The 27,560-nt window shown below is 35.4% G+C and overlaps 1 protein-coding gene across 1 annotated transcript in view; it reads right to left on the bottom strand.

The window, feature by feature from the left end:
* Window positions 1-7,657: 7,657 nt before the first annotated feature.
* SCEL (sciellin) overlaps window positions 7,658-27,560 on the bottom strand; it is a 95,487-nt gene continuing 75,584 nt past the window's right edge. Inside the window, exons 26-32 of the mRNA XM_047082050.1 lie at window positions 26,441-26,503; window positions 20,709-20,801; window positions 18,801-18,872; window positions 16,766-16,840; window positions 12,501-12,609; window positions 10,419-10,521; window positions 7,658-8,974 (exon numbers count right to left, since the gene is read on the bottom strand). Coding sequence (XP_046938006.1) covers window positions 8,958-8,974; window positions 10,419-10,521; window positions 12,501-12,609; window positions 16,766-16,840; window positions 18,801-18,872; window positions 20,709-20,801; window positions 26,441-26,503 — 532 coding nt within the window. The 3' untranslated portion in view covers window positions 7,658-8,957. The remainder of the gene's footprint in view (window positions 8,975-10,418; window positions 10,522-12,500; window positions 12,610-16,765; window positions 16,841-18,800; window positions 18,873-20,708; window positions 20,802-26,440; window positions 26,504-27,560) is intronic.

Raw genomic sequence — 27,560 nt, 5'->3', positions numbered from 1 at the left:
ATTAGTGTGTGAGAATGCAACTGATTTCTGTACATTAATTTTGTATCCTGCGACTTTGCTGAATTCATGTATCAGTTCTAGCAGACTTTTGGTGGAGTCTGTCGGGTTTTCCATGTGTAATATCATGTCATATGCAAAAAGTGAAAGCTTGACTTCATCTTTGCCAATTTTGATGTCTTTGATTTCCTTTTGTTGTCTGATTGCTGATGCTAGCACTTCCAACACTATATTAAACAACAGCGGTGAGAGTGGACATCCCTGTCATGTTCCTGATCTCAGGGGGAAAGCTCTTAGTTTTTCCCCGTTGAGGATGATATTAGCTGTGGGCTTTTCATAAGTGGCTTTTATGATGTTTAAGTATGTTCCTTCTATCCCGCCATTCTCAAGGGTTTTTATTAAGAAAGGATGCTGAATTTTGTCAAATGCTTTTTCTGCATCGATTGACAGGATCATATGGTTCTTTTCTTTTATTAATGTGATGTATCACATTGATTGATTTGCGAATGTTGAACCAGCCCTGCAGCCCAGGAATGAATCCCACTTGATCATGGTGAATAATTCTTTTTATATGCTGTTGAATTCAATTTGCTAGTATATTGTTGAGAATTTTTGCATCCATATTCATCAGGGATATTGGTCTGTAGTTCTCTTTTTTTGCTGGGTCTCTGTCTGGTTTGGGAATCAAAGTAATGCTGGCTTCATAGAATGAGTCTGGAAGTTTTCCTTCCCTTTCTATTTTTTTCAAACAGGTTGAGAAGGATAGGTATTATCTCTGTTTTAAATGTCTGGTAGAATTCCCCAGGGAAGCCATCTGGTCCCGGACTCTTATTTGTTGGGAGATTATTGATAACTGATTCAATTTCTTTGCTGTTTATAGGTCTGTTCAAGTTTTCTATTTCTTCCTGTTTGAGTTTTGGAAGTGTGTGGGTGCTTAGGAATTTGTCGATTTCTTCCAGGTTGTCCAGTTTGTTGGCATACAATTTTTCATAGTATTCCCTGATAATTGCTTGTATTTCTGAGGGATTGGTTGTAATAATTCCATTTTCATTTGTGATTTTATCTATTTAGGTCATCTCCCTTTTCTTTTTGAGAAGCCTGGCTAGAGGTTTATCCATTTTGTTTATTTTTTCAAAAAACCAACTCTTGGTTTCATTGATCTGCTGTACAGTTTTTTTAGATTCTATATTGTTTATTTCTGCTCTGATCTGTATTATCTCTCTTCTTCTGCTGGGTTTGGGGTGTCTTTGCTGTTATGCTTCTAATCATCAAGACAGTATGATACTGGTACAAAAATAGACACATAGACCAATGGAATAGAATAGAGGCTCCAGAATTGGACCCACAAAAGTATGGCCAACTAATCTTTGACAAAGCAGGAAAGAATATCCAATGGAAAAAAGACAGTCTCTTTAACAAATGGCGCTGGGAGAACTAAACAGCAACATGCAGAAGAATGAAACTAGACTACTTCCTTACACCATTCACAAAAAAAATAAACTCAAAATGGATAAAGGACGTGAATGTGAGACAGGAAACCATCAAAACCCTAAAGGAGAAAGCCGGCAAAAACCTATGTGACCTCAGCTGCAGCAATTTCTTACTTGACACATCCCCAAAGGCAAGGGAATTAAAAGCAAAAATGAACTATTGGGACCTCATGAAGATAAAAAGCTTCTGCACAGCAAAGGAAACAATCAACAAAACTAAAGGCAACCAACGGAATGGGAAAAGATATTTGCAAATGACACATTGAACAAAGGGCTAGTATCCAAAATCTATAAAGAACTCACCAAACTCCACACCCTAAAAACTAATAATCCAGTGAAGAAGTGGGCAGAAAACATGAATAGACACTTCTCTAAAGAAGACATCCAGATGGCCAACAGGCACATGAAAAGATGCTCAACGTCGCTCCTCATCAGGGAAATACAAATCAAAACGACACTCAGATATCACCTCACGCCAGTCAGAGTGGCTAAAATGAACAAATCAGGAGACTACAGATGCTGGAGAGGATGTGGAGAAACAGGAACTCTCTTGCACTGTTGGTGGGAATGCAAACTGGTGCAGCCACTCTGGAAAACAGTGTGGAGGTTCCTCAAGAAAGTAAAAATAGACCTACCCTATGACCCAGCAATAGCACTGCTAGGAATTTACCCAAGGGATACAGGAGTGCTGATGCATAGGGGCACTTGTACCCCAACGTTTATAGCAGCACTTTTAACAATAGCCAAATCTGGAAACAGCCTAAATGTCCATCAACTGATGAATGGATAAAGAAATTGTGGTTTATATACAGAATGGAATACTACATGGCAATGAGAAAGACTGAAATATGGCCTTTTGTAGCAATGTGGATGGAACTGGAGAGTGTTATGCTAAGTGAAATAAGTGAGGCAGAGAAAGACAGATACCATATATTTTCACTCCTATGTGGATCCTGAGAAACTTAACAGAAGACCATGGAGGAGGGGAAGGAAAAAAAAAAAAGAGGTTAGAGAGGGAGGGAGCCAAACCATAAGAGACTCTTAAAAACTGAGAACAAACTGAGGGTTGATGGGGGGTGGGAGGGAGGGGAAAGTGGATGATAGGCATTGAGGAGGGCACCTGTTTGGATGAGCACTGGGTGTTGTATGGAAACCAAATTGACAATACATTTCATATTAAAAATAAAAATAAAATAAAATAAAATAAAATAAAATAAAATAAAATAAAATCCCTATGAGACATCTCTCCAAGATCAGAAATGATGCTGGCTGTTTCATGTTTCCATTTGGAAAACAGAAAGGGACTTAATCCTTAGTGTCTCAAATGAAGTGAGGAACTGTCATACCCAACCCATGGGTTCCACTCCATTTGAGGGCTCGTTCAGACGTCCCTCTCTTCCTTCACCAGCTTATTTGGCACAATCACCAGAACATGCCTGTTGGCTCCTTTATCTAAGTGAGGAACTTCCGCTTGAGGCCCAGGATTTCAGGAGCTGTTTGGTATAATCCACCCCCTGCAGAGACTTGAAAGCTATCTGAGTAGTATTTGAATATTGTTTTCCATGAGGAATAGAGGAAGCTTAACATTTTTTGGCTGATCTCCACCTCCTGGCATCTTTGAACTTCCATCTTATTATGTTTAAAAGGAGAAAATGTCTGACTTTGGCCTATACTAGGACCTAGTTACTGTGTTTTATTTCCTTCACGGGTCTTATTACTTTCAGAAATTACTGTGTTTATTTTTTGTCTTTAAGACTGTTCCATGAGGGCAGGAACCTTGGCTGTTTTGTTCATTGCCAAGACTGGAACATAGGATCTAAATGAAGATTTTTAAGTTATTGAATAATAGAATGAATGAATGAATGAATAAACGAATGAATGTTGGGAGATTATAAACTATGCATTTTTTTATACAGCACCTAGAACAATCCAGCAATTCAATGTTATTAGGAAAAGAATGTATCAAAGAAACTACAGAGGCAATGATGTTAAAACGTCCTTCTTATATCATTCATAAGGCAATCATGATATTTAGTTTCCTCTCTTCTAGTGAAAAACTGAAACCTTTACCTGACCCATGTATCTGAACATTTCACTAATCTCTCTCAGGAGCCAGACTTCTCAAATGATGGGACAAAGATCCAGGAAATAAGATTCAGATGGTGCCAAACATTTATATTGTGATAAAGCCAACATGCAATTCTGAAGTACAAGAAAATATAACACAGGTAAATATTCATGCAACCAGCATAGGAACACCAAAATATATATAGCAAATATTAACAGACCTAAAGTGAGAAATAGACAGCAATTAAATATAGCATGGGACTTTAATACCCACTTAAATCAAAGGATAGATCATCCAGACAGAACATTGATAAGGAAACATCAGCCTTAAATGTCATGTTAGAGCAGAAGGACTTAACAGATATACACAAAACGTTTCATTCAAAAGCAATAGAATACACATTCTTTGAAAGTCTACGTGAAACATTTTCCAGTAGAGAATATATATCAGGCCACAAAGCAAGTCTTACAAAATTTGGGGGGATGAAATTCAAATAAATCATCTTTTCCAAGCACAATAATATGAAACTAAAAATTAATTACATGAAGAAAACTGGAAAACTCACAAATAGATGGAGATTAAACAACATGCTACTGAATAATCAATGAGTCAAAGAGAAATCAAAAGAAATTTAAAAATACTTTGAGAAAAACAAAAATGAAAATATAGCATACCAAAATGTGTGGGATGTAGTAAAAACAGTTCTAAAAGGGAAGCTCATAGTGATAAATGCCCACCTCAAGAAATAAGAAAAATGTCAAGTAAACAACCTAAAATTACACCTCAAGGAACTATAAAAAAGAAGAACAAAGCCCAAAGTTAGAAGAAGAAAGGAAATAACAAAGATTAGAGCAGAAATAAATGAAATGGGATTTTAAAAAATGAAATAGAAAAAAAAGATCAATAAAATTAAGATCTGATTCTTTGTAAGATAATCAAAATTGACAAGCCTTTAGTTAGACTCACGAAGAAAGAAAGAGGACTCAAATAAATAAAATCAGAAATGAAAGAGACTGTTGCACTGATACCACGGGAATACCAAGAATCATAAGAGACTGCTATGGACAATAATACACCAACAAATTGAACAACCTATAAGAAATGGATAAATTCCTAGAGACATACAACCTAACAAGACTGAATCATGAAGAAATAAAAAATCTGAACAGACCAATTACTAGTAAGAAAATTAAATCCATAATCAAAAGCCTTCTGACATACAAATGTCCAGGACCAGATGACTTTGCTAGTGGATTCTACCAAACATTCAAAGCAGAATTAATACCAATCCTTCTCAAAGTCTCCCCCCAAAAAATAGAAGAGGAGAGAACTCTTCCAAACTCATTTATTAGGCCAGCATTATCCTGATAACAAACCAGACAAAAATGCCACAAATTATAAGCCAATATCCCTGATGAACATAGGTGCAAAAATCCTTAACAAAATACTAGCAAACTGAATCCAACAACGGATTGAAAGGATCATACATGATTGTACCATGATCAAGTGGGATACAAGGATGGTTTGACATCCACAGATCAGTCAATACCACCGTAACAAAATGAAAGATAAAAATTATATGATCATTTCAACAGATGCAGGTAAGCATTTGACACATTCAACACCCATTTATGATAAAAACTCTCAAGAAAGTGGGTATAGAGGGAATGTAATAAATGTCATGTATGACAAGGGCACAGCTAACACCATATTCAATAATGAAAAGTTGAGAGCTTTTCCTCTAAGATTGGGAAAAAGACAAGGATGCCCACACTCACTAATTTTATTCAACATAGTACTGGAAGTCCTAGCCAGAACAATTAGGCAAGAAAAAGAAATAACAGTCATCCAAATTAGAATGGAAGAGGTAAAAATGTCACTATTTGCAGATGACATATATATAGAAATCCATCAAAAAAATGTTGGAACTAAAAACAAAACAAAACCTGTTAGAACTAATAAACACATTCAGTAAAGTTACAGGATACAGAATCAATACACAAAACTCTTCTGCATTTCTATATGCCAGATAACCACAATAAGATATCACCTCACACCTGTTAGAATGACTATTATCAAAAAGAAAAGAAATAACAAGGGTTGGTGGAGAAAAGGAAACCCCTGCTGATGGGAATGTAAATTGGTGCAGCTACTGTGGAAGATAGTATGGAGGTTCCTCAAAATATTAAAAATAAAACTATCCTATAATCCAGCCATTCCACTTCTTGGTGGTTATCCAAAGAAAATGAAAATGTGAATTGCAACAACATGATGGACCTTAAGGTCCGTGCTAATTAAAGTATGTCAGATCGAGAACAACAAGTACACTATGATCTCTCTTATATGTGGAATCGTAAGCAACAACAACAACAGCAAAAAACAAAAACAAGATCATAGATACAGAGAGTAGATTGGTGATTACCACAGGCAAGGTTTAGGGTTGAAGTAGGAGAAATGGGTGTAGAGGGCCAAAAGATAAAAAGAAAAAGTAAATACATACAAAACATTCAACAACTCCTAGGCATCTAACAAAAGAGATCATCTCAGAATGGGATAAGCAGCAGGAATAGATTCCCAGATTCGTGCAATGTTTGAGCCGGTGGCTACAAGTTCTAAATGTTCTAAATCTCACATTTTATTTTTATTAAAAAAAAATTTTTTTTAGTTAAGTAAACTCTACCCCCAACATGGGACTTGAACTCACAACCCTGATATCAAGAATCTCATGATCCACCGACTGAGCCAGCCAGGCGCCTTTAAATCTCACATTTTAAATAGAGAATAGGCCCATGAGGGAAAGGGCATGCCCAAGTTAACAGAGATATTTATGGGTGCTCCTGGGAAATGCTGAGTACTTAAGAATAGGTGGAGGCAACTTATTTACATTGTCACAAAATAACCAGTAAATTCAGTAGTATACACACACAAGAATAAAAATCAACATCATCATTGTTAGTTTGCCATAATGTAGACCAAACAGTCCCTTGTTTTGGTAGAGCTCTGAATCAAGCTGAGTAGGAAAACGTTCCAAACACTCATGATGTTTTTATGGTAGTAAACAAGTCCGACTCTGCATTGACAGTCAGAGCTGGACCATATGTTGTCACTCATATCTAAGTAGAGGAGTGGTTGCAATCAGACAATTAGGGTGTACAGATTACTTCTCCAATACATTTTTATTTCTTTGCCTTATTAAAACAAAGAATACTATCTTAACAAATTCTATTTCCAAGATTATTATATTTCTTCCATTTTGCTTTTTTAGAAGGATATTGTCATGCTGCAGCAGTTCATTCTTTTTAGAGGTATCTCTTAATTAGCAATAGAATTCAGGACCTGGTATTCTGAGAGTTAGGCAATTGTGTCCAGGAAAAGTATGCCAATAATAACATAATTGATTGGCTGAAAAAAAAAAAAGAGATCTTCCAAATGTCTTAGAAATCTGTATTCCGATGGTGCAAATAAACCCAGACAAAATGAAGTGGTCTTCGTGAATTGGAAGCCCTGATCTCTCCACTCTATATTTATTCCATTTTTATAACAGCTTTGGGTTTAATTTAATACATTATTATAGAAGAAAGGGTCCATTAAACAGCTACAGAAAAGTGAGAAATATGTTCCTTTTAAGTTTTTTTAAATGAAGCATTAAAAAGTAGAATACTTCTGAAATGATATTCAAATGATTTTTAATTACTACAAAGGCATTGAGATGTTAATACACTTTATATAAAAGGCAGGGATACTATTCCATCCTTCCTTTTCTGTCACTAATTTCAACCCTAAGAAAATTATTTCTTTTGATCCACTTTGATAGCATGTAATAAAAGAACAATAAAACATATGGCTCAATTACCACTGCTTCTCATCAAGCATGAATTAATGAATATCAAATTATTATTAATTGTTTTTTTCTGGCTTCTTCTCCATAGGACAACAATTATACGCTGCTGCATTTTGATAAGCATTTTGTGTTTAACACTTTGTGGACCAGGCCCTAAGAGGAACAGATGCTTGGAATCATTATACAGAAGAATAATTCTTTAAATTTATCAACACTCGGAAAATACATGATGATCATTTATTCTCCCTAGTTGATGTCAGTTTTTCACAACTACCTTAAGCTTCCCTAAAATTCCACCCTCCCCTCAGTGTTCTATGTGCCTTCCTTTGAGAAGCAGTTGCTATGTGCATATAAAATAGTTTATAAGTTCAATTTCTCAATTTTAACACTAATACTCATTCCTCACATATGATTATTGAATTTTCAATTCCTTGAGAAAAAGCTCTTTAAAACTAAAAGCTATAGCTCAAGCAGCTAAAGAATTAAATTAACCAGCATGGCATAGGCTATAATAAATTGTGATCTCTGTAATTGACAAAATCAATGTCAGTGAATGATATTTATAGACACTTCACAAAAAGATCCTGTGTAACTGGTAGTTCATTTTATTTTTATTTATAAGCTGTCTGTAATTGTAAAGTGCTATGTAATATGAGTAGATGTGATATGCCAAAGAGCATGTCTCTGTAATCTATAACCATTATTTCTCAGAAATTATTCATATACCCAGATTTTGAAATGCATGCAAAGAAAATTTAACAAGGTATAATATGTAAACTATACATGTCATGAGATTTTACCCATTACCCACAATCCATGTTTTTTGTTTTTAAAATATTCTATAAAAATCATTTCTGTGGTAAATTGAAGGATAACATTAAATTGTTTAGATACCCTATTTAGTTCAATATACTTAACAGACACATATTCAAATATACTTTCAAAGAGCAAGCAACACGTGTTTTAGAATCAGATAATCTGAGGAGCAGAAAGGGACATTAGAAATAATTTTGTCTGGAAAGATCAAGTGATTCTCTGAGGTCCATACAGCTTTATGTGAAACACCTTTCCACCAAACTTTGTTTAAAAAAACAATTCTATCAACATTTCTTTTGCATGTGAAAGATATACATGCATATCTTGCTTTTTTGACAGTTCATCAGGATGTCAATAATATCTGTAAATTCAAGTCCCCAGGGAAACAAAGATGACAAAAAGGAAACTTGTCTACTATGGTCACCACGATGCACAGCTCACATACGGAGCAGAGACGGACCTAGTTAGTGTTGACAGAGCTCGTTGCCATGAGAAGCATCATTCCTTTGCAATTGGTAACTGGAACCACTTGAATTTTTCATGGCTAAATCTAGCCAGATATTAGATGGTTTCCTTTATGTATATGACTTTATGGAAGGCAATCAGATTATTTATGCAATAGCAGAATTGTTAGTTGTATACAAGAGTCAATCTTCAGTGTGAAAGCTTTTCTAGATTACATATTCTTAAAATAAAATTTTAACATCCTGATAAATGCTTTTATCTTGATTTCCATGTGCCAGAATTATTGAATCCACTTTGCTGAAAAATTTAAAGAAAGTACCAGTTAGAAATACAACTTCAGTACAAAAATAAGCCTGTAACGAAAGTTTTTTAAATAGCCATTCATCAAGGGGGTAGTGGTGGATTAAACATTTTATTTTTTATTTCTGCTGCATTCATCACTCTGGCTTTTGGTCATATACCATGAACACAAAGTACCAATGCCTGGCGCTCATATTTAGGAGATTCCTCTGAGAGTCATATCTTGACAACTGCTGTGTCCGATAAAATAGCAATGCCTATGGGGTGCACATAGTCAGGGAGGAAGGCACAAAGACTTCTGAGTCTTTTGATAGTCATATTTCCTAAACCATTTCGTGGACTTCTGGAAGACTGAAAGTTTTAGAGCTGCCACCATGCACATCAAGTCCCTTGATATAATATTGTATCATGATAAGGCTGCTGAATTAGGAAGAAAATGGAATATGGGAACTGGCTAGGGAAAGCAGAAAATAGAAGGCGAAGTATGAATATAATTAGGTTTGTTCTTGTAATTGGAACTGCAGCCTGATGGAACGTGGGTTTCTGAATATTTCTCAGAGCATTTTCCAGATGTAGCCTCCCAGTACCTCATTAATGTCACACATTTGTCGTTGAATTCCATATTTCGGATCCCATGTAAGAATCACACATGCTCCTCCTTCATTCACCATACCAATGAGGCATCAGAAAACTCACCTTCACATTGTGCTGTTGACCGCTATCCAATATCATTCTGATTATTCTATCTACTTACCATTGAATTAAAAATAAAATACTGGCTATTAAAAACTGATCAATTTTTGTAGCATTTTATTTTGCTAATTTAGTGTACATTGTGCATATCTTTTAAATCAACTTTTAAAGTTTTCATGCTGTTTAAAGAAAATGAATTAAAAACTCAAGTCCTTAGTGTTTTCTTCTCACACCATTTATGCCAATTAAAAGCCCAAATTATAGTAAAGTTGGTCTTAAACTCACAAAAAATACTTGATGCTATATTTAATATAGAAGTATATAGAACTAGCTCTAAACTTCCCATTTAAAAGTAACATTAAAAAGCAGTTAGTGGAATAATCAAATTAGGTACAAACGTATATTTCAGGACAAATATGAAAGGTCATTCACAGAAATGGACTTCAATTCACACAATTATTTGAGCAGAAAAGATCTATTTTTGTTCAGAAAAAAATAGAAAAATTTCCAAAATAAATCCTCTTTGCCTAGTTGTACTATGTCTGGTCTGATATCAGGAGACAATAATAAATGCTGGCTGATTTTATACCCTAAAATACTACCATAGTATAACTATCTTCAGCTAAATTCTTAACTAAGTAGAATTGATAAAATACTTTTTACTTTATTGAAATCCTTCATTTCAACAATATTAAGTGGACATTAATATTAGTAAAAGCGATCATTCCTTAAAGAGCTTAACACTTACCCATAACTTTAGAGTAGCAAGGCTCACAGTGTATTGTCTGTCTATAAATCCAAATACTGTCACCTGCTTGTAGGTTTTCCAAAGGCCGTTTGCATATTTCACACTAAGGAAAAAAAACAATATGTAAAATTTACACACATTATATATGTAGACTCTTAACTGTAATTTAAGGGATAGAAAAGCCCTTTCAATTCATTCAGTACCATCCTTCATAGCAACACTCAGATTTGAAAGAGGACCCACAGGGAAAGTGAGAATGCACTTGTTTATGATCCTACTGCTGAAATTTTCAAATAAATACTTACAACATCTCTCCACTCTGAAAATGTACATTTCAGGGTATATATACCACTGAAGTTTCTCCTGAACTCACAATAAAGTAGATAAAAATTTTCAAAAGTTGGTTATGCCAAAGATAAAATCACCACTCAATATCTCAAACAAAAACACAAAGCATACTTGTTTGCTTACTAAAAGTTATGCTGTCCAGTTACAGTCTCATTGGACAAAACAACTTCTGATCTTACATAAGGTTTAGGGAACAGTTTGTTTTGTGTTGTGTTGGTTATGGAGATAGAAAAGGGTTGACATCTGCCTTAGACCTGTGCTCATTGCAAACAAGTTCACCTGCCAACTGGCTGACTTTCAAGCATGAGCCTGTCTCTGATTGTTGGCTTTCAGAGGCGAGTTCACTAAAGCAAATTGTCATTGATCAATTAGTCCAGGTAGTTCTATTATCATGGCTATAGAATAATATATCTTTTCCTATGAGTGTGGGGACATTTTTATTTTCAGCTAGTAGTATTTTATAATTAAATTGAAAATCGAAACAAATCATTTGAAATATAATAAATGGACATTATTGTTCTTTACTAAAAGTCATAATCAGGAGAACTCTTTATTTTAAAAAGTTTTCTGTATAATAGCTTTAAGCAAATAATAAATAAACAAACAAATAAGTAAATGAAATAGCTTTTATTTTATGTGGAATTCTATATACTATGGCCTAAAATTGGATTCTTTTTCTCAAAATGAGACACCATATATCTGATTGCTATGTGTCACTGTCTGAAGCTAATTGAAGGAGAAGCAATCAGTTGTTAAAGTATTACATTTACTTGACTGAATTAGATAATTTGCATCAACCACAGAACATCAGCACAAAAAGGACCCTTGGATTTAAGCAAATGATTCTCAAATTGGCTGCCCTTAGTTCTATGTAAGGAGTTTTGAAAAATACCAAAAGGAAGCATCTTTGAGATTTTTTATTTAATTGGGGCTGGCCCCAACCATTCTGTTTTTCTCCTAATTTCCCCAGATGATTATGACATACAGCCAGCATTAAGAACCACTAGTCTAATCAGCTACCCCATTTTACAGATAAGGGAACTGAAGCCAAGCTAATTAGGTGATTGTCCAAAATTATAGCCATAGTTAGTGAAAGTTAGAACTCGAACTCAGGCCTTCAGGCTTCCAGTTCAGTGCTCATCCATTTACGTCAACAACCGTCACGTTGACCTACCCAATATTATTGTGAGAAGTAAAAGAAATGGCATATAGCCACAAACTGAAGCATTGTACCACATAAGCTTTATTATTATTATACTAAGCCACAATTAGTTAGAATTAATCACGTTCTCAAAAGCAGACTGAGTTTCAACTATTGTGAGGTCTATCCATCCTGAATACATATACCATATAAAAAGCTGCTAACTTTCTTCTCAATAATTTCTTTTTCTTTCTGGATTTCATTATTTTTTTATGTAATGCATGATTCATTAAAATGTTGCAAAAACTTTTATAAAGAGAACAAGTGTTTATATTTTCACAGATTTAAATCTCCAGGGTAAGAGTAATAAATGTGTCAGTAATCAACTCTAAGCCTAAAGCCAAGATAGTAATTATAAACCTTTGAGGTTGAGGCTGCATAACTCCTAGAAATATTTAAGTAGTGCATTATTAATGTGGATGAGAACATTTCTGAAAGTTTTAACTTCATCGCATGTATTTCATTAAATAATTATTTTTATCCCAGTCATATGCAATGCCGTGTTTAATGAACTGCAATAAACATACCCTTACCTTGAAGCAAGTAGAATGGCAGCAAATTTGTAATTCATCTAAAATCATTTTAGTGTCTGTGCCCAGTGGTTGCCGGCAGTAAGTGCACATTTCTCTTTCGATGACAGACCTATAGAGACATAAGCAATTACATGTAAATTTGTCATCATGCAAAAGATGGATGTATTCCCCACAAAGACATGTGGAAATGATAGCTTAATTTTGTTGATACTTCAGGAAATTGTGTGAAAATCAAAGAAAGTTGGGGACTTACTTGTTCTAGCGATAGAATTGATTCTCCTAGCTACCTCAAAATGATATCAAAGAATTAAGATGAAGACAAATCTCAAGTTATTAATTCATTAGCAATCAAGAGTGCAGCTGGGCAAGGCAAAGATGTTCACAGTTTCTTAATTGAACTAGGTCATGAGTACCCCTTGAAGCTAGAAGAGGGTTTTGAATTATTAATTTGCATATATTATAGAAAAATTATGCTGTAGATTAATATAAAATTTTAACTCTCAAAACATTCAATAGGACAAAAGTACAAATCCGTTCAAGAGTGTTTTGGTAAATTTGAGGCTCCAGGGTGGCTCAGTCAGTTAAGCGTCTGACTTCAGTTCAGGTCATGATCTTGCAGTTCGTGAGTTTGAGTCCCACATCAAGCTCTGTGATGACAGCTCATCTCAAAGCCTGGAGCCTGCTTCAGATTCTATGTCTCCCTCTCTCTCTGTCCCTCCCCAACTCATTCTCTCTCTCTCTCTCTCTCTCTCTCAAATAAATATAAAAAATTTTTTTAAATCATTTTCATAAATTCACAAGTGATGGGTCTGTAGGACCCCAGACTCTGGGGTCTAGAGTCCCCAAAATGTTCTCCTATGACAAGTCTCTTGGTGTCATTGTAAGAATCAGAATATTGGTGTAGCTTTCATGACAAAATTTATATTCTCCAACAAGATATAACCCCACCACAAATTTGATGAGGAAAAGAGAGTATTGTTATTTACTTTGGAAAGAGAGTGTTCAGTAACAAATGAACCATAGATATGATCAGCAAGACCAAAAGAGCTCAGGTCACAAAGAACCTTAAGAAAGCCAACAACTCTGTGATTTTTTTTTCCTTTTGGAAGGGACTAGGACTGTCTTAAATAGTACCTTGCAGAATTTACTAGTTTCAGGGAACTAGCAGTCAGGCCTGAAATTTTCAGAGTAGGGTACATAATAGAAGGGTAAAATAAAAATAGCCAATATTTATATAGTGCTAATATGCTTTATAATACATGCAGAGTGCTTTCCATGCATTTGGTTATATAAACTCATTTCTTGCTCGCAACATTGCTGAGAAGCTGGTACTGTTATTTTTACATCCTTTTACAGAAGAAGAAACTGAGCACAGAAGGGTAATAAATTTGCTCTCATCATGCAGCCAGTTGAGTGGCAGTGGCAGGATTTGAATGAAGGCAGTGTGGCCCGAGAGTCCCTGTGTCACCTCTAGGCCTGCCCATGAGGACTATCAGGCTCACTGTGTGAAAGTGAACTAGTCGTGCCCAGGAGCCATGCTCCTATGATCAAGCCCAGGACTAGAAGCAGAGAGGAGGGAAAATGGGTGGAAGGAGGAGGTAAAAGAAGAAAGGGATTTAAGTAGATGAAATGTGTCTGGTTTTATACTCTCAGTCATTCTAAGAATTTCCTAGTCCTTATGCATATTAATAAATATTTTCCCCTTTCAACTAACTCTACAGCTAATTCCTTATATGTTCCTGGCAAATACTTCCCTATGGGGAAATTCATACATATGCATATACACACACATACATGCACACATACTTAAATTTCCCATGTAATATTGTAATCCTGTCAAGTGTAGAAAACAGGCACTCTCCAATCTTCTTCCATTCCCAGAGGCACTGAGGTAAGAGCTGGGAATATGAAGAAGAGTAAGACAGTCTCCTTTTTTCCACGAGGGTAGCCAGGTGTGTGATTCAATAATCATAGCATATTATGGATACGTGGAGAGAGTTAGGAGAGCACGGCTAACGAAGCAACTATTCCCTGGGGTAGAGTCAGGAAAGCCGTTGTGGAAAAAGTGCCACATGAGTTAAAGCTTGAAGACAAAGGGGCTCTCAAGGTGAGTTGGGCGAGGTGTGGAGGGGCATAATGGGGGAATTTCAAGCAGGACAAACAGGACGTACCAAAGTGCTAGAGAAAGAAAGTATCTGGGGTGATTAAACGGCCATCAACATTCAGTAGGAGCAGGTTCTAAAGGCCCATAAATAATTGTGCAAAGGAATTAGACTTTATCTTGTTAAGTGGGAAGCCACTTTCAATGGGATTGAAATGCTTAGATAAGAACTCTGGGGACATAGCTAATTTCACACAACAATCAACAGAAAAAAGTTGCTTGACGGGCTGGTCTTACAGAGAATTGACTTTTGCTCTGATGACTATGGAAAATTTCAAGGACCACTTTAATAGCGGAACTGAAATTCTTCATATTAAGAGCAATACTTTTGTGAAGAATGTTTTCCTTCCTTAAGTTAACAATGATAATATCAGCCCAGGGAAGGCTTGGATGATAGTGTTGTCCTTATTAATATCATACTGTTGGGGCACCTGGGTGGCTCAGTCGGTTAAGCGACCGACTTTATTGACTAGCTCAGGTCATGATCTCATGGTTCACGAGTTTGAGCCCCATGTTGGGTTCCATGTTAACAGGGATTCTCTCTCTCACCCTCTTTGCCTCTCTCTCTCACACACAAAAGAAATAAAATAAACTTTAAAAAAAAGGATCATATTGTTAGCCAAAGACCTTCTCAAAGCATTATGAAAAAAAGCTGTTTTTATTTGTTTGCTTCTGGTTATTTAGGCAGCATTTGTAATTCTAATACTTGTGTAGATGACTTTATTTTTCTAAGAAGTGTGCTTTAAAAGCAAGACACTCAGAAGATCACTGGTAATACAAGATCTTAAAAGAGTGACAGAAAGAGGGTAGAATTTTGGTGCCTGGACCATCCATGTTTTCCTTCGCAAATACAGCATTAGTTTATTTTTTTCAGAAAACATTTACTGAGTAGCCTTAGGTGCCAAACACTGCATTACAAGCTTAGGCTGTGCATGAAAATAAGATATGTCCTTACCCTCGATAAGTCATATTTCTAGCCTCTCCTATAAAGGAACATCACTAATAGAATGTTACACATTTGCATTACAGCTGATTTCCAGTGGTTGAGTTGAAATGCTAATTATTTTAATTTTTTCCACTGGAAATCTGCAGGTCATACTCTCAAGAGCATCATCTATGCACCACACTGAACATTAAATGGTAAAAAAGGATTACCAGGGGCACCTGGGGGGCTCAGTCAGTTAAGCATCCAACTTCAGCTCAGGCCATGATCTCACGGTTCATGGGTTCGAGCCCCGCATCCAGCTCTGTGCTGACACCTCGGAACCTAGAGCCTGCTTTGGATTCTGTGTCTTCCTCTCTCTCTGCCCCTCCCCTGCTCATGCTGTCTCTGTCTCTCTCTCTCTCTCTCTCTCTCTCTCAAAAAAAGTAGACATTAAAAAAAATTAAAAAAAAAAAGATCACCAACAGTGAAAGCTTGGGGTCAACATACTAGCACTAACTTGATAATCACTGCAACCCCTGTCCTCAGAACTGACTGTGGGCCCAGACTGGGTCATAGCAGCATCTCTATGCAGCTGTTTGTAGGTGAGCTGGCTCTGGAAAACCACAAGGAGAAAGGGCTGAGGGCACAGTCAAGTGATGCAATGAAGCCTAGACACTAAATATGTGGCATTACTAGGGACTCCTGGGAATCAGCAACAGCAGAGGGGCTGGTCTGGCAGGCAGCTGTAGGGCATGGAAAGCTCTGCTGGAATAAAGTACAGCAATTAAAGAGCAGAAACAGCCAGGAAGCCACGGAATGAATTCCTGGATGCAGAGGTTGTTGTACGTTGTTCCATCCATACACACGTATAACAATCACTTAATTAGCATCTCTAAGTTCAATGGATGAGAATCATGTATTTCAGTATTATATATATAATAAAAATATATCAAATATGAATATAAAATATATATAACATGTAAAAGTATATATACACACACGTGTATATACATATACACTAAAATGTATAAAATGTTATATATATAAGTATATACACCTATATATGCGAATATATGTATATATAAGTATGTATGTATATATATGCATACGTATATGTGTGTGTATATATATATATATATGTATATATACTTTTAGATATGGAAATGTAGACCAACTCACCTATCTGAAGTTGAATAAACAGTTTGTATGTATTTTCCAGAGATATTCTCCTGATATCCATCCTTCAGTAATTTACTAGAAACAAACAAAATTGACATGTGAGGACTGAGCTATTTCCCTAGTGTTGATGTACACACCCATACACAGGTGACAAAGCACACACACCTCATGCAGCTTTGTCATTCTTCTCTATGATGTTACAAGTTAGGACCATGTACTAACCTCTTTCTTTTTTTTTTTTTTTTTAGATGTGGAAAGTGCTGATGCACAAGCCACCTCCAGGTTGATATAAATTGACAAATCTACTGAAGGAAATAGAGCATAGGACAAGGAGCGCAGGAAAAAGCGTGAGCAGGAAAAGAAGTTATCATTTCTCATGACATGCATGCTTGCCCCTCCCTCATTCATTTGCTATAGGAAAGCCACATGTAATCTAACACAGAAAAGGAAATATGCAAAGCATGGGCCAGTGTAAGCACATAGAAACATCAACATTCACAACATCAACATTCTCTGTGTAGAGACACAGAGACTCTTAAACTTTTAGAGAAAGCTGTAGAAATGTTTATTTTTACTTGAAAACATCCAAGAAAGAAGAGTCTAGAATGAAAGCAAAAAAGTGTAATTTTAAGTCCCCTTTGTTCTATTTTTCAGACTGCCCCAGTTTGTAAATGTCAGTCCTTCTGTGAGACAAATGAAACTTGCAATGCACTAACCAGCTGGCAGCTCATAATTGCTTCCCAACTACTTATGCTACCTGTGAGTATATTAGGGCTGGAAGCAATACATTCCTTTTATTTCATAGGGTGAGTGGTAATTCCACAGACTTTACCTGGGATTTTTAAATAAGAAATCTTTCTCCCTCCAATTGTCCACAGGCAGACTATTGTCAGAAAGAGCACTGGGTGTTGTATGGAAACCAATTTGACAATAAATTATATTTACTTTAAAAAAAGAATATAAAAAAGAAAAGAAATAGAGTATCTTCGGAATACATAACCCACAATGCTCAGTAAGAGTTTGCACACATTTGTGCATGATACATATATTATTACTTCCATTTTCTTGATAAGGAAATTGAGACTTGAAGAAGTTAAGTAGATTTTGCCAAAACCACTTGGTTAGTAAATGACAGACTCCATCCCAAATCTGATGCTAGGGCCTCTACACTATCCTACACCGTCAGTGTGGAGTTTAGGGAGATTTAGATTCAGCAGAAAAATCAAACTTGAGCCTGCATTTTACAAGTAAATTAGGTGTGGTTTTGAGAAACCTTTTTTGTTTTTTTTGAAAATTGTCCATTTTCTGACATGTATTGAATTTCCCAGAGCCCTTTCAGGAACCCCTCTCTAGAGATAGTCTCCCCTCTTTGAAATGGGCTCTGGTTAACACATATGTCACGTACATCACATTTGTAGTCCTAACCAGTATATTACTCCACAGGTAGGCTAATTCTTATTTTTATACTCCCTGAAAATCAAATAGGTTGTGAATTCATGATCTTGGTTGACATTCTTCTCAACATCCATCACTCCAAGCAGCAGATTTTTTTGGATATCCATTCTCTGTAATTTGGGCCAGAGTGTATCTACTAAAGGTAACACCCCTTATTTCAGATGAGAGGTAAACAGACAGATAGATTAGATTAGATAGAACCAGAATAGTGTATAGAACTATTCAATTAAAGTGTGACTCAAAATTAGCATGAGAGTATCTGAGTAACTTTGTGTAATTTTGCAGGCTTGTTATAAATGTATAGTTATATATGATCATGTGAGAACTTTCACATGGTTATCTATTATGTATATACTTGTTATATTCAAGCATTTGGTTCATCCAATGACAATGGTTATTTGCCAACTACTTAATATTGGAAACATTATAAAGAATGATATACCTAGAACTCAATATACCCCTAAATGGTCTTCTATTTGAGAAAAGCAAACATACTCCAAAATAATAGCATCTCTCCTAACATAGATGATTTCAAAATTAGAGTAAATGTAGCAAAATATTTTAAATAAATTTCCAGTACCTGTTCTCCACATAGGTCCTTGTGTATACCACAGTATCCTTTGGTCCTGCATGCCTGGTTTCAGCATTGGAGCTGTAACACGAACCATTTACTTAATGTTTAAAGCTTATTTACAAGGATAATGAAAACAGCAAGGCTATTATCCAATTCAATGCAAAAAAATAGTGTTTATATATTCCTTTTAAATTATAACTTTTGAAATGTAATTGTTAAAGGGATACTAATCCACTTCTGCAAAATTTCTTCACATCTCCTATTTTGTTCCTGGTGTCCACTGTTTTGGCCTACTTCCAGAACGCTGCTATGGAAATTGGTCGCTCAGAATATCTGTTGTAGAGCACGAAGACTATTTTGAATATTTATAATACATTTTAATGTGTTTCCCTGGTGTCCCATTCCTATTTTTCAAACCATAACTTTCCCCACAAACCTCAAAAAGTTGACCTTAGCTGCATATTTTTCCCATATATTAGGACATTGAATATATCATGTCATTCACTTCTGGTCTGCCAAATTTCTGTGGACAGATTTGCTGCAAACCTGATCTGTCTTCTCCAGTAGGTTAAGGATTTTTTCCTTGCTGTTTTCAGGATTCTTTCCTTGTCTGTGTATTTTGTGAATTTGACGATGATGTATCTTGGTGGTGGCTGACTTTTGTTGAATCTAATGGGAGTTCTCTGTGCTTTTTGGATTTTGATGTCTGTGCCCTTCCCCAGATTGAGGAAGTTTTCAGCTATAATTTGCTCAACTAAACCTTCTGCCCCCTTTCCTCTTTCTTCATCTTCTGGGACTCCTATGATACTAATGTTATTACATTTTAAGGAGTTGCTGAGGTCTCTAAGCCTACATTTGTGAGAATGGCTAAAATTAACAACATAAGAAACAAGAGGTGTTGGCAAGGGTGCGGAGAAAGGGGAACCCTCTTGCACTGTTGGTGGGAATGCAAACTGGTGCAGCCAATCTGTAAAACAGTATGGAGGCTCCTCAAAAAGTTAAAAATAGAACTACCATATGATCCAGTAATTGCACTACTATGTATTTACACAAAGGTTACAAAAATACACATTCAAGCACAGGTACGTGCACCTGAATGTTTACAGCAGCATTATCAACAATAGCCAAACTATGGAAAAATGTGTGTGTGTGTGTGTGTGTACACATATACATAATGGAATATTACTCAACCATAAAAAGAATGAAATCTTGACCTTTGCAAGACATGGATGAAGCTTGAGTGTATTATGCTAAGAAAAATAAGTGAGAGAAAGACAAATACCACATGGTTTCATTCATATGTGGAATTTAAGAAACAAAACAGATGAACATATGGGAAGGGGGAAAAAGAGAGAGAGAGGGAAAAAACCTTAAGAGACTCTTAACAATGGAGTACAAACTGAGGGTTGTATGGAGGGAGGTGGGTGGAGGGATGGGCTAGATGAGTGATGGGTATTAAGGAGGGCACTTGTGATGAGCACTGGGAGTTGTATGTAAGTGATGAATCAGTGAAATCTACTAAAACCAATATTGCATTGAATGTTAACTAACTAGAATTCAAATAAAAATCTGGAAAGCAAAATAAAAAGTTGACTTTAATGAACTTTAATGAACATGATAACAACTAATTTAATGAAACTTTAAAATCTGCCTAAAGAATGTCAACACCAGTGTCACAGTTTTTTTTAATGTAAAATTTTCAGAAAAAATAATATTTACACTTTCCTACCCAGATATCAAAGCTTACCAACGACCAAGTTGCTAATGCAACACCTTTGTGTGGAGCTGTTTACATAAAGCAACTGATAAAATTAGAAATTTCTGCATTTCAAAGCAAGGGGAGGTTTAAAGTAAGATGAGTTTTAAAAACAGAAGGAGAAAGTCCTGTCACTTGTATATAATTGGCCGTGGTACCTGTGATTCTTCCTGGCTTCATAAGAATGGGCAGGAGTTCTAGTAAACTGGATGTTTATAGCATCAGTGGATCCACCGACTTGGCTGTCTAGCCTGGGAAAGCAGACACAAATATTTGGCACTTAAATGAAGGCCACTAGAAGTTTTTTTTGTTTTATTAAAATTCTATCCAATTAAGTTTTTACATACAACAAACCTCTTTATGTTTGTCTGGCTTCTGTGCAGATACACAAATAGAATACATGTACTATTTTACACCTCCAGAGCGACCACTGTCTTACCTTAAAGAATAATCTACAGGCATGTGTCATATTATCTAACATTAGAATAAAAGACCTTTTTATCAAGGGCAAAAACCATCTGAAATTGGTTCCAGTAACCTTGTAATACCAGCAGTGCCACTGTAGAAAGCATCTCATGTACAATATGATAAACTTGTGAGTTTATCAATTTAATGAAAATTATCCAGTGGTTGCTTTTGGAAATTCGTTTCCATCTTGTTTTTAATGGAAAAAATATTTTGAAGATTACAGAACTCTGACTTAGATTTCTGCTAATTAAAAAGTGTCACAACGTTTAACAAGTGCAGGCATATTTTCTTTTTCCTCTGAAACAGAGGAAAATTTTAATGCAGGAATAGCAAAAATTTTAGCCACTTTTCATCCCTCCAGGTTAGTAAACTCCAATATAGAAGAGATGTGAAAAACAAGAGGGCAGTTTAGATCTTAATCAAGCCTTATCATTTTTAAAAATACTTTCCTTCCATTTCCAGATAGCTCTTAAAGAAGAGGAAAACATTGTTCACATATTATCTCTGGCATACAATCATCTTCTACTTTTAAGACAGATGTTTCACAAACCATACAGCTACATTAAAATTATACTAAGTAATGAGAAAGTAGAATGAACATTAGAAAACTTTCTAACGTAATTATTAGAATATGTCATTCCAGGAATAATAAACCTAGCTAGGAATTGCTTAAAAATATTCAAATCATTTAACATACAATAAAAAACCCATTTTTAACAGATAGCTTCAAGGAATGAAGGTTGTCAGTGAGTTTGGAATGTGTTTGCACCATCCCCAGCAATATAAAATCAAATCTCACCAGTTAGTTAGCAAAATCTTCAAAGAAGAAAGGGGAATAAACTGCATACAGTACTATAATGGACTGAATTGTTTCCCCCCCAAATTCCCATTTTGAAACTCTAACCTTCATTGTGAGTTGGAGACAGAGACTATAAGAAGGTAAAAAAGGTTAAGTGAGGTCATAAGGGTGAAGCTTTAATATCACAGGACTTGTGTCCTTATAAGAAAAAGTGACACCAGAGATTTGTGTATGTTTGTTCATACACAGAGAAAAGGCCATGCGAGGCCACAGTGTGAAAGTGGCCATCTGTAAGCCAAGGAGAAATGTCTCAGGAGAAGCCAAACCTGACAACATCTTGATCTTGGACTTCTAGCCTCCAGAATTGTGAGAAAATAAATTTTTGTTGTTTAAGCCACCTGGTCTGTGGTCGTGATCTTGGACTTCTAGCCTCCAGAATTGTGAGAAAATAAATTTTTGTTGTGTAAGCCACCTGGTCTGCGGTCTTTTGTTATGGAAGCCCAGACAGAGTAATAATAGAAGTAGCATCTCCTAGCTGTGTTTATCATAAGATGATGATAATGGCTTCACTAAGATTTAATTGTTATAATTGTGAATGAAAACTAAATGCTAGTAAGCAAATTTGAAATGTGGAACAATAAACTTTTTGACAGGTTTTGCTATGCCAGTAGGTTTGGAAGATGACAGATTTTTTTTAAAAAGACCTTTTATTTTGGAATAATTTTAAGTGTATGGGAAAATTACAAAGACAGGTGGAGAATCTGTCTACCCTTCACCCAGCTTCTCCTAATACTAATATCATACATAACCATGGTATATTTGTCAAAACTAAAGAATCAACGTGGTACAATACTATTTACTAATCTACATACTTCATTTGTATTTCATCAGTTTTTCCACTGATGTCCTTTCTCAGTTCCAGAATCAGAATCAGGATATATCTTCCACATAATAATCATGTCTCTTTAGTCTCCTAGGCTCTGTAATACTTGCCAAGTCTTTCTTTGTTCTTCCAGAGATGGTGATAGATGTTAAAAAGGAAATTCTATCTTGATGCCAATAAGTGGTAACAATATATTTTTTTAATTATTTAGAACCATAGAAATAGTTAAAAAATACTTTGGCAACCAGTGAAATAACCTGTGGTGCTTTTTACAATGCTACTGGGCCCCACATCCAGATATTCTGATTTAATTAGCTTGGATTACAGCTTGGGCACTGGGATTCTTTTAAGCCTTTTCACTGAGTCTCACATGCAAGTTAAGGTTGAGAACCACCACCTAAGAGGCTGGGCAGCCCATCATCTTACCCAGAAGAGTACTGGTTCTCAAAATGTGGTCTCTCTATCAGCAGGTGGTTGTGACATACACTAAAGTTTGGGAACCAGTACAATTGAGGAACCCTGCCCAAGTATTGCTCTCAGATGCCTTGAATAATCCTCATAAAGGAGAACTCATGACTCACAATGTTTGTTAATTAACAGTTTTATCATTAAAAGTTATTATTCATTGAAACAAATTGTTGAATTATAACTTCCAATTAATGGTCATAGTTTCGTGTCTTAATTAATTAAATAACAACTCTACAAAATATAAATTCAAACACTGTGTTGGATCTTACAGAATTTCAAATGGGATTACTCTTGAGAAAATGTTTCCTGTGGTGGAAATTCAGCTTGAAAATTCACCTATCTGGAACCTTCATACATTGCTAGTGAGAGTATAAAATGGTACAGCTGATTTGAAAATAGTTTGGCAGTTCCTTAGATGGTTAAACATAGAGTTACTATACAATCCAGCCATTCCACTCCTAAGTATACACCCAAGAAAATGAAAACATATCCCGCACAAAAACATATATACAGCATTGTTTACAATAGTTAAATACAATCCAAAATTCAAAGACAATTCAAATGTCCATCAATTAATGAATAAACAAAATGCTGTTTAGCTATACAATGGACAAATACTATTTGGCAATAAAAAGAAATAAAGTACTGATACATGCTATTAAATGGATGAATCTTGAAAGAAGCCAGTCATAAAGGACCACATATTATATGACTCCATTTATATGAAATGTTCAGAATAGGCAATTCATCGAAACAGAAAGCAGGCTAGGGATGAGGGGTTGGGAGGAAAATGATGTGTGACTGTTCATGGGTACAGAGTTGATTTTTGAGGTGATACATATGTTCTAAAATTGATTGTGGTGATGGTTGTACACTCTATGAATATGCTAATTATAAAAATATATTTACTTGGACATCCAATTACTATACAAAGTGAATACATTCATAAAGTGAATCAAGTCTCAGTTTAGCAGATTGGCCCAGGACTCTTATTTAGATTTCCATTGTCTTACTAACTTAACATTAGCAACCTGAGATTCGAACACCATAAAACAACTTCAACTGATAAACATCGATACCACTGCAAATTTTATAAATCTCTTTTGCATAAAGAATAAAATCTTATTAAGAGCTTACTATTTTGTATCCTATGTGTTGGAGTTTACTTCTATAAAATGTCAAGGTCTTGAGCTCTTGTAAAAAACTATACATTTTAAACATAGTTTTAGAAAGTAGTCTACTATAAAAAATAAAGAGAGGACGTGATGCCATAACAATCAGGTTCACCCCAGCCCTCTAATTACTAAACTTCTACACTTAGTCAAGTCTCTTACTCTCTGTGAATTTGCTTAATTTTCTTCCTATTAAATATTTACCCATTTACCCATTTTGAAAGTCCTTTTTTGTAGCCATAATACATGGGCACAAAAATTGGGCCCAGAGATTTCTTTTTGCCATTCTGTTCCAGGGGAAAATTTTTATTACAGTTCTTGTGTCAGTGCCAGGGCGGTGCTTACATTTTCCATTTCATTTCTAGAGAGCAGACCATGAAACATTGTACATATTCAGGATTGTGATCGAACTGAAGGAGAATGAACACTACCTGGAAACAGAAGTCAGGGATCAAGAAATGGTTTTGTAGTGGTGGTAGTTAAGGCTTCTTGATATAGTAACTGAATGTGATGATTCCTGTCTCACTGGGAGAGAGTGGGTACATTTGTGAATGTATGTCACAGTTGGATTATGTCAGGCAGGAGACACAGACAAAACTGCAGGAAGGGAAAGGAGAATATGTGTATCTTATTGTCAACCATGGTGTTTTCCATCTATACACCATCTTCAGTGTAGATGGCCACATCCATAATACCTTGCTTTAGAAGGCCAGACAGGCCATGAAAAAGCTTACCACGAGGTAAGCTCAAGGTATGAGGAGGTAGAAACTGCAAAGCAGCAAAGATTCTTGGTTATCAAATAGATACAGGGTAAAGAATAAGAAAGCCAATACGCAGAAGGAAAAGCAAGACAAAAATAGGAAGCGGCCAATATTCAGGAAGTAGCTAAGTTATAGTAATAACAAAGAACTAGGGTTAATGTCCAAGGATTCCTTACGGAATGTCCTCTGACCAAGAAGAAATAACCTTCCAGATCAGGCCACTATGAGGTCCGCCCATGCTACCATTCCTGCTCTTAAATTTCCGTAATATTCCATTTCTTCATTAATCCTTCATAAGCAAGTCACTCTGAAATTGGAGCATGTGTCAAATTATATTAAAATGAGAAGTTCCTTAACCATACATAAACATTTACTTGCAACTTTTTACCTTAATCATTTCCAGATAATACTTGAGTGAGACTGGCTAACTGTAAGCCCAGTCCTGCTTCCAAAATAATGGATGTTTTTCTAAGATAAACAGATTCTATTGAAAACTTACCCTCCCTAGTTTTATCAAAACCTTTTGTGTGATCACAAGAAAAGAAGTCAGAAGATGATTTAGGGAATTAATGGAAGAGAAAGAAACTAACATTAGATGCAAGAGTCTTTTGTAGACATTTTGGGGACCCAGATCTCTTTCTGCTTTTCCACTCTCCACACACAACATTGACAGTATCATTTCTTTGCATAACAAAATTTTTAATAGAAAAGACAACTGTACCTTATGAAGGTAAAAAATAGGAACCCATTGTTTTTAGAGTCCCCCATACGTCTGGGGAGACTGCAAAACACGGAAAACAATTTAATTCTTCCCTAAACAGTCTGTAACGACAATGAAGTAGAGCTTCTATCCCAACTTTCCTTGTATAAGAAACAAAATACAACAGTTTTAATGCCATTATACTGTGCAGTGTAAAGAAATTCCAAAACTAGGTCTTGTTTTGTAGCTGTGATGAATTTGCGCATTCTTTTAGCACTAGGTATCCAAGGAAGACATTCCCAGAGTGCTTTCTGCACCACTGAAAAACTACCAAGCAACAATAAGTAAAAATAAATTTTCACAGCCAAGTGCAGAGCTTTGAATTTCCATGATGCCTTTTACACTAAGCAATTGAATAGAAGGCCCTTAGTCAGAAATTCCAACAGAATTTGAATTTTGTTAACTTTTTTCCATATTATCTATTATTTACTCTGCATATTGATTTTTGTATTTCAATCGTATTTATATCTAAATACCATAATACAATTCAACTCCTCAGTAAATCTTCTAATGTTATGTAATTTGTGTAGGCTAATATGAAATTGATAACAAAAAAAAGTAAATTATAATAAGTCTTACCTTCCATTTTTATTTTCAGAGACATTAGAATTTACTTCAATTAAATTTTTCAGGTCTTGGTCGCTATAGGTGAAAAAAACCCACATAATTATTATGTATAATATAAATATGTATAAATAAATATATATATATCATATAGAACATTGGAAATCAGACATTGAGCTATTTGATCTATAACTCAAATATGAAAGCATAGATTATGTGTGAGAAAGAAAGAACTAATCTTTTGGAAGATTTGAGAAATCTGGTCTGTAAATAAACAATTATTTATAGTCTCATTCAGTTAACATTTAATGAATACTAACTTTGTGTCACTAAGTACTAACTATGTATTTTCACATGGATTATCTCATTCAGATCTCACAAAACCCTGCAGGACAGCATCTGGGGCTCAGGAAGGCTAAGTGAATTTTCCAAGGTCAATTAACTAATTTGTAAAAGAGTCAAGATTTGAGGCCAAGCCACCTGCCCATCCAATATCAATTCTTGGATATTTAATTAGAGACTTCATTCCATCTTTGTAGATCACAGAAACATGAAACCCAAAATTTGAATAAACAATACATAATGTGGAGGATAAATGGGACAATTAGATTCTTGAATCTTGAGCTGCAGCAATGATTTTCATATGCTTTCACGATCTACAATGTCCTCTGATATGTTTTTTTTTTCCAAATATTAGTTATTTATATATTGGCTCTATCACTGGTGGTTCTTGATTATTTTTTCCCCCATGAGTTTGGAAAAGCCTTTGTCATGAACCCAATTGATTAGGACAATTGTTTAGAAGCCAGAACAATGAGGCCATCTCTTCTATTTCTGTGGACAAGTTAATCAACCTTCTTAATCTTCCTTTTGCAAACTAGACTAACCCTATCTAATTTCATTAAGTTGTGGTAAGAATGAATGAGTTAATGTAAGTAACATTCATGGCACAGCGACCTCCGTTGTGGGTGAACTGAATAAGCATAAATAAATGACAGCTAACAGAAGTTCAGTGACACAGCAGGAGGCACTATTGATTTCAGTATTTTGATGGACTGCCTTTTCATTTGTATTTCTGCTCTAATTTCTCTCATCTTTGGAATTAACTCTAGTTTTTATAAATCTCCCTGCTCAT

Source organism: Lynx rufus, unplaced genomic scaffold (genome assembly GCF_022079265.1).
Source record: "Lynx rufus isolate CCGP_SWC_20201006 ecotype Redwood Valley unplaced genomic scaffold, mLynRuf1.p SCAF_1, whole genome shotgun sequence".
In the NCBI taxonomy this organism is placed as follows: domain Eukaryota; kingdom Metazoa; phylum Chordata; class Mammalia; order Carnivora; family Felidae; genus Lynx; species Lynx rufus.
This window is presented reverse-complemented; position numbering and strand designations above follow the sequence as displayed.